The following is a 13042-nucleotide window of genomic DNA, read 5'->3' on the forward strand; positions in this document are numbered from 1 at the left end:
GGTGCATGTAATTGTTTTCTCTGCAGCATATCATTTTACAGTGAATGGTGTTGACACCCATCATCTATGTTGGCAGATCTGTAGGCTGTTCCCTCTCCAGTGAGATTATTTAAAAACTATTACAAAACTTTTACTTACTTTATATGGTTTTTTATTTCATCTGTATGAGAACAACAGAAAACTATCACTTCTTGAACGCCACCAAGTGCTAAGAACTCCAATGTGTAATCCAGGAGGGTTGTATTTACCAATGGAAGGAGTGACTAAACAGAAACGGTTAAACATTATTTTAATTCGTCAAAAGATGTCAATTTACATTAATGTTAGTCCATATGGTAACACTTACGGCTGGTTTGTAAAATGTTATCGGTTCAAAAGCTGCACTGAAATCATCCGTTATTAACACTGCCTGCAGTATATCCTCCTTTTTCAATGCCTCTGAAGGCTTTTTCTGGCCCTTCTGTGACATGCTTGCATAAAAGTGTTTTCTCTACATAGAAGTCCTACCTTCCTGGTAGTACAAGTATTATCACAGTTTCATTATACAGCATTCATTAATTAGTATGCAACAATAACATGAACGCACGCTTTAACAACCTTAACGGTGTTTTCTACATACAACAGAAACAACACACACATCCACAGCACGCCCAACCGGTCAACACTGTGTGTCCGTCTTAATGTTTACAGTAAAGGAAGCGTAACATACGACAGTCGACCCCAAAGATCGACTCGAACTGCAATGTGCACCAACTTCATATGTCAGTTGTTATTTAGCGGTACAGTACGTGTAGGAAAACATAAAGTCAGATCATATTAAACAATATATACCTGTGATTTACATCGAGTGTCACACTGTGCTAAAGAGATACGTGGTTCTACACAATTAGCAGAAACCATGCACAGCTATTATAGAAACAATTGAATTTGCGTTCGCAATACTTACTGAATTACAATGTAGCTTGATTGTTGTTCCTAACTACCTTGTACAGTAAAATATTGCTTTACAGCTGTGTGTGCTAACGTGTGAGACATGTGTTGGTTGTTTGGACAGTAATATCTCCAATACTGTTAAAATGCCACATGTGAAGTACATTGTGTGTGGCATATATTTATGCTTCACAATATTACTAACTGCGGATAGTGTAGTTTCCTTGAGGAAATATGAGAAAAAGGATTTGGAGGTTCTACGGTTAGTGATTGCAAACATTAAAGTTTTAAAAGTAGTGTTTTAATCTAGAACTCGCTATATTTGTAACGACGTCGATTTTTTTTATGATACATATACAGGGAGGAAGTTCGACAGATGTTTCAACATGCCTATGACAGTTATTTGCGGTATGCATACCCATATGACGAACTACGCCCACTCAGCTGCGATGGAATGGACACATGGGGCAGGTAAATAATTACCGTTTTGCGTCCTCGTGTTACTTTCTTTCATCTGGGTTCATAGCTTATAGATTGTTCACTCCATACAGAACCATTATTTAGGTACCTCGGTCACTGTAGTTAGAAATACACGAAGAATAATGAATCTACTTATATGGAAGTAAATAACGGACGTGAAAGGAACTTACAAAAACTATAGATGGTTCAGGATTGCAGTATGTTAATTACTTTATTATTGTCTCAGTGTAGACCCTATATCAGCAGAAATCATTTGTTAACTGGATGACCTATTCTGCTCTCGTGGATGACATACGGATGAGTTCTTAAACATGGAAAAATGGTCACTGTTCCAAATTGATGTTCAGTTTGTCGCCGTGTGTTTTTTTTTTTTTTTTAATTATGATTATTATTTAAGTTTTCATTCATCCAGAGATCATCTCATAATGATATGATTTCAAACAGTTGAAATTCTAGGTCAGAATATCAATAGTTATAAAAAGGATAGTTTGCTACTCACCATAAAGATGACATGTTGAGTTGCAGACAGGCACAGCAAAAAGACGTTACACACTGAGCTTTCAACCAAAGCCTTCTTCAGAAAGGCACACCTCATGCACACACGACCGCTACCTCTGGCCCAGAGCCGCTGGAGGTAGCGATTATGTGTGCATGAGGACTGCCTGCTTGTGTGTTCTTGAAGCTTTGGCCAAAAGCTCAAGTTGTAACAGTATTTTTGTTGCATGTGTCTGCAATCGAACACGTCGTTTTTTTCAGTAAGTAGCAATCTATCCTTTTCATAAGTGTAAATATTACACAGTGGCAATAAAGTTCCAGTATGCAAACACACAGTATATTAAATATGGATAGGACGGGTTTAGGTGTGGTCTTGCTGAAGGAACCATCCCAGCATTTACCATATAAAGCTTCATGAAAACCTAAATCACTTTGGGTGGACTGAACTTCCAATCATTGTTTGACCATCCAGATTTAAGTTTTCTGTGATTTCCCTAAATCACTTCAGGTATATGCCAGGATGATTCCTTTGCAGAGAACATAGCCATTTTCCTTCCCCGTAATTTGATAATCCGAGATTGTGCTCTGCCTCTAATAACTGCACTGTCAACGAGACATTAAAATCTAGTATTCCATCTTTTGGATAGAGGAAACTCTGGGTCAAGAGGAATATTTGATGCCAGTCATCAGCTTTGATGAGTGACATAACGTTGGTTGGCAAAGCCAAGGAGTGTGAAAGCAAAAGCCGGCCGGTGTGGCCGTGCGGTTCTAAGCGCTTCAGTTTGGAACCGTGTGACCACTACGGTCGCAGGTTCGAATCCTGCCTCGGGCATGGATGTGTGTGATGTCCTTAGGTTAGTTAGGTTTAAGTAGTTCTAAGTTCTAGGGGACTAATGACCTCAGTAGTTAAGTCCCATAGTGCTCAGAGCCATTTGAACCATTTTTTTGTGAAAGCAAAACACCTTATTGTTTTAATACACTGATCTGCAGTGTAGCCTATTAGAAGAAATCACCACCGACATCATGTTATAGTTGCCAATTTGTTTACAGTGTTTGTTGTAGCTGTTTCCTTCGTCACTGGCCAAAGTTGATAACTAGTATTGAATAGCCTCTTTATCCAAAACTCCGTCTTTGTGAACATGACATTAGTGTCTTAACAACTTTGCTGTCTCATTCAGTTGCTCTCTGCAGTGCAATGTTTTTTGATCATACATAATCTGCCCCAAATATCTTACAGTAAAAACATGGTTTTGCACTGCACACATTATGGACACCTGCTGGTGAATCCAGGTCCATGAACATGTGTGTTTCCATTCCCTCTCTTCAATCCATTTGAAAAACTGAGTATGCATCCCTGCTTAGAAGTGAGATGTTGATGTCAGAATAATGAGAGTTGATATTATTGTTATGAACTATAGATCTTTACTCATTTGCTTGAAAAGGCATTACCTGACAGGGTGTTGTAGTTATCCCTTTTTGTTATTAACCCCTATTATAAAAGTAATCTCAGTGTAGTTTGCATTACTATTACAATATTTTTAGCCGTTGTTTAAGTAGATGTATTTTAGTAATCACTTTTATCTCATTGGGCAATTTATTGTATAACCTTATCCCCTGTTTTAATTTTTCCTTTGGCAAATTCAAGTGCAAACTGGCTCTTGTTCCATGGTAGAATTGTTAGTGAAATATTTACTAATGTTTTCCCTGATATCCAAACAGATTGATAGATGTACTCACTTGGCACTACTACTATACTACTACTACTACTACTACTACTTAAATTTAGCAGTGAGCTGTTCGTTTTTTGAAGCCCGCATTTCCTTCATTCTGTGTATATGAGGTTGCTTGTGTTTCTCCATCGAAAGGGAACTGTTCAGTCAAAGAATGTGACCAGTTATCTTCCCTTTTACTGTAATCCACTGAAAAACCATAATATGAATACCATAACCACTAAAGAACCATCAAAAGTAAAGTAGTGGACCCCCCCCCCTTTCATTTTTTATAGTTTATGTATGATGTGTGGAGGTTACAGAAGCGTCAGATTCCACCCGTCTGCTTTGACCCACGACATCACCAATATGGCAGAAACGACCATTCTCAACGTCTCCAATATGGCACCTATGACGTCATTACATAAACACTACAACAAACACAAAAATACGTATAAAACCCACAGACACATCTCCCTCCAAAAATATAATCAAACTAACAGGAGCAGTGCGGAAAATTGGGGGTTTCTGGGTAGTGACAAACTAAATATAACACACACACACACACACACACACACACACACACACACACACACACACACACCATGATCCTAAACCACACATAATGATGACATAAAAACACCATAAAATTCCCAAATTCCGCTTCACTTACAATATTGACAGGAATCGGTCACTTCCCCTCACCTAATTAGCTCAACTGCAATTGCCGATATCACAAAGTAAAAACAAACTATTCCAAAAATTATAAACACACCACAACTGTCAATACCACTAAATCAACATTTAAAACAACAAAAATTGGAATCAGACACTTCCCTTGACCTATATAGGTCAACAGCAGCTCACGATACCAAAGCACACACAGCTACGACACTTTGGAATCGAACACTTCCCTTGACCTATATAGGTCAACAACAGCTCACGATACCAAAACACACATAGCTACGACGACAAATTGGAATTGGTGATTTCCCATGACCTGTATAGCTCAAGTACAACTGACGATACCAAAAAAATTCAAATAGAGTACTTCCCCTAAGATACATTCATAAATCAACCACAAGTGCCAATACCAAAACATCAACCACCAAAACAAACACACACACACACACACACACACACACACACACACACACACACACACACACACAGAGAGAGAGAGAGAGAGAGAGAGAGAGAGAGAGAGAGAGAGAGAGAGAGCACAACCAAAACAAACTCCCAACTCGCATATTCTGCTTGCATACACTGCATTTCACTATCTCCGTCACAAGCCCAAAAAGTTGCAAAAACTTAATGATGGACAACATGTCATTCCCTATTTCAGCACGCAGACTCTCACTATTAAACTTAGAAGTCATATCCATACCTAGCAAAAGAAGCCACAAATTGAATTAAACTATGTACCACACTACAAACAGCAAACCAATAACATCAAACGACAACACAATAGCATAAACACAACGGAAACTTAATTCTTAACTCACTGAAACTAATTTCCATTCTTCTATAACAGTCATGACCGATAAACGCACACTTCATGCACCAACACGAAAATGAACCCAATACACCACATAACATGCGGACCATGCACACACCACCATAGGACACCACCATGTGCAACAAGACGACATCTACAAACGCAACACACTCATAAACTAAATTCCACGGATCGGACGCCTCCGTTGACCCGATATGTGTACATAATTTGCATCATAATACTCGCCAGAAACTTGTCTGTCAGCTAATATAGGTTTTGTGAATTTATTTTGCAGTTGTAGTTTGTATTATGAAAAATAAATTGAATATAGCACAAACATAGTATGCTAAAAACCAGTCTTTGCTGTGACTTGTATTTTTCATTCACATTCCATGGCTTTGCCAATGCACAACCAAATTGTCACCTTCCAGCCCAACCTATGCCTTCGGAGACACTACAAATCAGCCTGTCACCACAACCAAGTTTTCAAAGGAGTACACTTCACACTACACCCAAAGAATCTCCCTTCGGCTCCCATGTTGCACAAATATTCTGAAACACACACTTTCTCTGTGTTTGTGGTGTTTTCCATAAGCACATGCTATAGACTAGTTGAAGAAAATGAAAATTTAGACTCACTGAACTGCATTACACGTTTCCAGTGATAAGCAGTACCATTTTTCTTACATTTGTGGCTCTGAACCCTCTTCTGTCCACATAGCTTTATTACAAAAGAAATTGATTGTGACATCTTAATAACAATTGCTTTGTTTGTGCAGTTCCTGTCATAATGTTTTCATTATCTGTATGCATTTTGTACTTCACTGTTGCTTTCATGGCAATATTCTGTTCCACTCTTCTACTACAGGGGAAAAAAAAGTCTTACACATTTTATATGTGATCTTTCAAAAAAAGTCTCAGAATTGCAATTTTTAGTACATAAACCATTCTAAAAATCTGTGTAACTAAATCACTCAAGTTTTAATACAATAGACATTTATATTATGAATGAATCAGAAGATGTTGCAAGGCATGGTAAATATATAATTGTTGAGTAGATAGAGAACAATGAATGACAGTGAAATGCTGTAACATTGTAACATGTAACATCCAGTCACAAACATCACCCCTCCCATCAAAGGCAGGGCTACCTGTGAAACCAGTCATGTGATCTACAAGCTAAGCTGCAACCACTGTGCTAGATTCTATGTGGGCTTAACAACCAACAAGCTGTCTGTCCGCATGAATGGCCACCAACAAACTGTGGCCAAGAAACAAGTGGACCACCCTGTTGCTGAGCACGTTGACAAACATGACATCCTTAATTTCAATGACTGCTTCACAGCCTGTGCTACATGGATCCTCCCACCAAAACCAGCTTTTCTGAATTGTGCAAATGGGAACTTTCCCTGCAATATATCCTATGTTCCCATAACCCTACAGCCTCAACCTTAGTTAGTCATTGTCCTCTCCCATCCAGCCCCTTCTCTGTTCCCATTCCAGCACTACACAGCCCTCATTCCTCCACCACACCCAGTCTTTTTACTTCTCTCTTTTTCTGTTATCTCCCCCCCCCCCCCCCTCCACCACCTCTCCGCTGCCCTCCGTCTAACCTCCCGACTGCACATAGCTGCCCTGCCCTACCATCGTCCCTGTGCGTTCCTCAACAACATGTCACTGTCTGTTGCCTGAGACTGCAATCGTGTGTGTGTGTGTGTGTGTGTGTGTGTGTGTGTGTGTGTGTGTGTGTGTGTAAGAGTTGCCTTTGCGTGAGTGTGTATGTGTGTGTTTGTAGTCTAATTTTGACAAAGGCCTTACTGGCCGAGAGCTATATTTGTGAGAGTCTTTTTGTTGTGCCTATCTGTGACTCGGCACTTCTGCTATATGGTGAGTAGCAACTTGCCTTTTCACAATATTGTTACATTCCATCCTGGATTTTCCATTGTTTGATGTAACACTGTGAAATATTTTTGTGTTGAAGTGCTAACTTTAATTGTAAGGGTCAGTCAGATCAAAACAAGACAGGTGGAAAAAAGTAAGTAAAACTATTTATTATTTCAAAAGTGATTGCTGTCACTGTTAATAGATTTATCTCACTTTGAGACAAGACAATCAATATGGAGAAATGTTCGCAGTTGCCTATGGAACCACAGTTGTAACCATTGTGTACCTCTTCCCCGAAGGAAATTGATGATCACGAATGTCTTCCTTCAACACTGCAAAAGTATGGTAAATCCTGTAACTATCAATATAGTGTATGTGCCACTTCATAGTTTGCATTTGATGTTTTTGCTCAATTCGGTCACTAGAGGCCACTTAGCCTGCTAAAGTGACAGCATTTGCATGTGTAGCCTGCTGTTTGCACCCACTATTGGAACTAATCACTACATATGCCGGAGCACAAGGCCCTGCCAGCCACTTGTGTATTTCTGATTGTATTGTACCTTGCTTTCATATTTGTGTACTGTTTGAGCAATAAAGCACAGTGTTCTTGGGTTAGAACACTTTTTGGCGATAAGCAAGGTATTTGACTCCACATGTTCCAGTTCACTCATTGGTCCTTTCCATATAATTTCTTTGGAGGCAGTGCTTACAACCTGCTGCCCCACCAACAGTATATCCAGCACCATTTCTAGCATATGACATTGCAGTAGAAGACTGAGATGCTTACAAAAAATATCTGCAACAACATTTCCAGGTATTTGGGGTAATAGACGTGTACTTTTGCAAGGCTCTTTTTTTTGTCACTGATTTCACCTCATGTATATCAGTTATTGTGTCAGCTCGCCCCCTTACAACCACCTTCAAGTCTTTCTTTTGATCAGATGTGTGAGTTACTTTCTACCTATCACTGTAAACATACTCACTTTATTGCTATTCGTGTAGAGTTTCACTGCTGCCAAAAGTGGCCAAAACAGTTGTACAGGGCACACACAGAAGAATTACGTGGACTTAGCTGTGGTCATAATTTTGTGACAAGTGTTCATAAAGAATCCTGTGCTGGTCAAATGGTTCTTGATACAGTCGTATGTTTTGTTCCTGATAGGGAAGTTAAAAGGGAAGTTTGAGAGTGAGGTCTACATTGTGAGAATCCTACACTTATGGAAGTATTGAACGTAACTCAGTTGTCTGAAGTTTGACAGGTTGCAGCCAGTCAGATAGAAGCCTGGTGCAAAGTTTTAGAAATCAGTTCCTTTCACCCCTCCCAGTCTTCAGTCAGTTCTCAAGGGAACGTAGATGCTATTGCAGCAGTCCAACAGATGTCTCAGCATATTATAGGTCGTCGTCGTTCACGACAATAGTAGTCTGAGTCGCAACATCAACATCCTCATGCCCTGCTGCTTTCATGCCCATACTGCTTCATTCAACACAAATGGGCCATGTTTCCCAAGCACTGGGAAAGATGTAATAGATGCTGTAAGAAGGGGACTGCCGAGGGGGAGGTGACCATGAGAAAAAATTTGAATAACCAGTGAAAGGATAACATTCTGTGAGTTGAGTCGTGCAATGTCAGAAGCCTGAATGTGGTAGGGAAGCTAGAAAATCTGAAAAGGAAATGCAAAGGCTCAATCTATACATAGTAGGGGTCAGTGAAGTGAAATGGAAAGAAGACAAGGATTTCTGGTCGGATGAGTATAGGGTGATATCAACAGCAGCAGAAAATGGCATAGCAGGAGTAGGATTCATTATGAATAGGAAGGTAGGACAAGAGTGTGGTACCGTGAACAGTTCAGCAATAGGGTCGTTCCTATCATAATCAACAGCAAACCAACACTGACAACGTTGGTTCAGGTATACATGCAGACACTGCAGGCTGAAGATGAAGAGATTGAGAAAGTATATGAAGATATTAAAAGAGTAAAACAGTACGTAAGGGGAGATGAAAATCTAATAGTCATGGGGGACTGGAATGCAGTTGTAGGGGAAGAAATAGAAGAAAAGGTTGCGGGAGAATTTGGGATTGGGACAAGCAATCAGAGAGGAGAAAGACAAATTGAGTTCTGTAATAAATTTCAGCTAATAACAGCAAATACTATGTTCAAGAATCACAAGAGGAGGAGGTACACTTGGAAAAGGTGGGGTAATATGGAAAGATTTCAGTTAGATTACATCATGGCCAGGCGGAGATTCCAAAATCAGATACTGTATTGTAAGGTGTACCCAGTAGCAGATATAGACTCAGATCACAATTTAGTAGTGATGAAGAGTAGGCTGAAGTTTAAGAGATTAGTCGGGAAGAATCATTACACAAAGAAGTGGGATACAGAAGTACTAAGGAATGACGAGATAGGCTTAAAATTCTCAAAGGATATAGATACAGCAATAAGGACTAGCTCAGTAGGCTGTACAATTGAAGAGGAATGGACATCTCTGAAAAGGGCAATAACAGAATTTGGAAAGAAAAACATACAAAGAAGGTAACTGCAAAATAACCATGGGTAACATAAGAAACTTCAGTTTATCGATGATAGAAGAAAATGCAAAAATGTTGCTGAGGAATGAAATAAATAGGATGTGCAGGTAAGCTAAGGTGAAATGGTTGCATGAAATATGTGAAGAAATCGAAAAAGAAATGATTGTCAGAAGAACTGACTCTGCATATAGGAAGGTTAAAACAACCTTTGGTGAAATTAAAAGCAGGGGTGATAATGTTAAGAATGCAGTGGGAATTCCATTGTTAAATGTAGTGGATAGATGGAAAGAATACATTGAATGCCTTTATAAGGGGGAAGATTTGTCTGATGTGATAGAAGAAGAAACTGGAGTCAATTTAGAAGAGAGAGGGGATCCAGTATTAGAATCAGGATTTAAAAGAATATAAGGGATAGATAACATTGCATCAGAATTTCTAAAATCATGGGGGTGAAGTGACAACAAACAACTAATCATATTGGCGTATAGAATGTATGAGTCTGGGGACATTCCATCTGAATTTCGGAAAAACATCATCCACACCATTCCAAAGACTGCAAGAGCTGACAAGTGCAAGAATTATTGCACAATCAACATAACAGCTCAAGCATCCATGTTGCTTACAAGAAAGATTTACAGAAGAATAGAAAAGAAAATTGAGAATAAGTTATATGATGATCAGTTTGGCTTTAGGAAATGTAAAGGCACTAGAGAGGCAATTCTGACATTGTGGTTAATAATGGAAGCAAGACTAAAGGAAAAAATCAAGACACTTTCATAGGATTTGTCGGCGTGGAAAAAGCGTTCGACATTGTAAAATGGTGGAAGAAATTCTGGGAAAAATAGGGGCAGGCTACAGAGAGAGAGAGAGAGAGAGAGAGAGAGAGAGAGAGAGAGACAGGTAATATACAATATGTACAAGAGCCAAGAGGGAATAATAAAAGTGGATGACCAAGAACGAAGCGCTCGGATTAAGAAGGGCGTAATCCAGGGTTGTAGTCTTTCGGGGCTACTCTTCAATCAGTACACTGAAGAAGCAATGTTGGAAATAAAAGGAAGGTTCAGGAATGTAATTAGAATCCAGGGGAAAGGATATCAATGAAAAGTATGAAACATAGGCCTTCATTTGAGGAAGAAATTGCTGAGAATGTACATTTGGAGCACAGTATTGTGTGATAATGAAACATGGACTGTGGGAAAACTGGAACATATAGGAATCGAAGCATTTGAGACATGGTGCTACAGATGAATATTGAAAATTAGGTGTACTGATAAGGTAAGGAATGAGGAGTTTCTGTGCAGAATCGGAGAGGGTAGGAATATGTGGGAAACATTGACAAGGAGAAAGAACAGGATGAAAGGACATCTTTTAGGACATCGGAGAATAACTTCCATGGTACTAGAGGGAGCTGCAGAGGGTAAAAACCATAGAGGAAGGCAGAGATTGGAATACATTCAGCAAATAATTGAGGACGTAGGCTGCAAGTGCTACTCTGAGATGAAGAGCTTGGTGCAGGAGAGGAATTTGTGGCGGGCCGCATCAAACCAGTCAGAAGACAGATGACTCAAAGAAAGAAAGGACACATTGCTTCTGTAGAAACGTGAGTGGAGATGAAACGAACATGGATGTGAACAGTGTGTCAGTCGTGACAGTGTCTCAAAGCAGGGTATACACTGAAGTACCTTTGTTTAACAAACCATTGAGAATGCTGATGGACACAGGTGCAGCAGCAACATTGTTGAATTCTCACACTTATGTGGATTTGGGTTCTCCCCCTCTGACTCCAGTATCACGGAGGCTGGTGAGTTATAACAAACATCAGATTCCCATTCTTGGACAGTTTTCTGTACCTGTGACTTACAAGGCTGTGGTTCATTCATTAAAATTCGTAGTTGTGGACATTGCTTACAATGAAAATCTTTTTGGTTTAGGCGCTTTTAAACTGTTTGTATTATTCTCTATCGATGATGAACTGCATTTGGTTTCTGATCAAGTTCCAGGTCAACAATTAGATGCCCTCTGTGCTGAATTTTCCTCTCAATTTTCTCCAGCATTGAGTTGTGCAACAGAATTTCAACTTCGTATTATTATGAAACAGACCGTCCACTCTCATTTTTTCCAGGCCCACCTGGTACCATAACTGTATGGGATCAAGTAAAAGGAGAATCAGCGTGTCTTCAATCCCTTGATGATACTTGATCTATTTCTTCCAGTGAATGGTCAACACCACTGGTGATAGTCAAAAAAGCTGTTGGTAAATAAGACTCTTCAGTAATTTTAACAAATCTATTAATGCACAGTCAGTCATTGATACCTATCCTTTTCTACACCCTGACGGGTTGTTAGCCAAACTATTGAGGGGGCCATTATTTTTCAGAGATTGACTTGACAGAGGCGTATTTACAGCTGCCACTCAACGAGAAATCTAAATGTCTTTTAGTTATCAGTACCCCATTTGAGCTTTATTAATACCATGTTTGCTGTTTGGTATGGCAAGCACGCCAGCTACTTTTCAACACTTTTTAGAGCAACTTCTTGCATCAGTTCCAGACTGCATCAACTATTTAGATAACATAATAGTGTGTGGCGCCTTTACAAAGGAACTTTTGCAGAGTCTTTGTGCTCTATTTTCTATTTTACAGTCTGCAGGGTCAAAGTATAATTTGGACAAGACACAGTTTTCAACCATCCATTATTTATTTGAGTTTTGAAGTGTCATGCAGGCATTAAGCCATTGCGCCAGCATATTGATGCTATTGCCGCATTGCAACACTCCATGTCCATCAAGGAATTACAGGCAGTTTCAGGCAACATTGCATACTACCACAAATTCCTACCAGACACCGCTATTGTGCCACAACTGCTCCATACATTATTAAAAAAAGGTGTGCCCCAGCTTGTGACTGGGCATTGAAATCTGAACTGAATTGAAATCTGAACTGCACCAGCCCCCATGTTCAGTCGCTTTTCAGCCGGGCCAGCACATTAGTGGCAGACACATCTCAGTGTGGCCTTGGCACCATCCTTGCTCATAAACATATTCTCAGATAGGGGAAGAAGCTATGGTGATCTGTATGCTCTCAAAAAATGTCATGTTTCTCTGTACAGGTGTAAGTTTCACGTGATCACAGATCCCAAACCACTGGTGTCTCTTTTTTAATTTTTGGTGTTCTGGTCGGACAAAGCCACACATTGCATACAGTGGTTGGCTCCTTTCCTGTCACAATACAATTACAAAATATATTTTCAACCTACAGCATAATGTGCAAATGCCAACACCATATATCATTTGCCAATTTATTCGGATCCAGATTTTTATAAAGAGGAACTACTTTGTTTTCATTTAGATGTTTTAAGTAAAGTTGTTTCTTTTGTGCAACATGATTGGCCAGACAAACCTCCGAGTTGTGTTTCTGATACTTTGAGAAATTATTGTCCATTACAAAATGGTTGTTCTCTTTGGGATGGAGTGCTGCTGTTAGTTACAGAGGCCACTGCTCCCTGGGTTGTAGTCCC

General features: G+C 39.5%; 2 protein-coding genes across 2 annotated transcripts in view; one reads left to right on the top strand and one right to left on the bottom strand.

Moving 5' to 3' along the window:
- The window catches only part of LOC126174896 (translation initiation factor eIF-2B subunit epsilon), a 102007-nt gene extending 101333 nt beyond the window's left edge, over nt 1–674 (bottom strand). Inside the window, exons 1-2 of the mRNA XM_049921319.1 lie at nt 347–674; nt 139–263 (exon numbers count right to left, since the gene is read on the bottom strand). Of these exons, the coding sequence (XP_049777276.1) occupies nt 139–263; nt 347–469 (248 nt within the window). The 5' untranslated portion in view covers nt 470–674. The remainder of the gene's footprint in view (nt 1–138; nt 264–346) is intronic.
- Nucleotides 675–774: 100 nt separating this feature from the next.
- LOC126174895 (ER degradation-enhancing alpha-mannosidase-like protein 2) overlaps nt 775–13042 on the top strand; it is a 92771-nt gene continuing 80503 nt past the window's right edge. Inside the window, exons 1-2 of the mRNA XM_049921318.1 lie at nt 775–1192; nt 1291–1401. Coding sequence (XP_049777275.1) covers nt 1077–1192; nt 1291–1401 — 227 coding nt within the window. The 5' untranslated portion in view covers nt 775–1076. The remainder of the gene's footprint in view (nt 1193–1290; nt 1402–13042) is intronic.

The sequence above is a fragment of the Schistocerca cancellata genome, chromosome 3 (assembly GCF_023864275.1).
Source record: "Schistocerca cancellata isolate TAMUIC-IGC-003103 chromosome 3, iqSchCanc2.1, whole genome shotgun sequence".
NCBI lineage: Eukaryota > Metazoa > Arthropoda > Insecta > Orthoptera > Acrididae > Schistocerca > Schistocerca cancellata.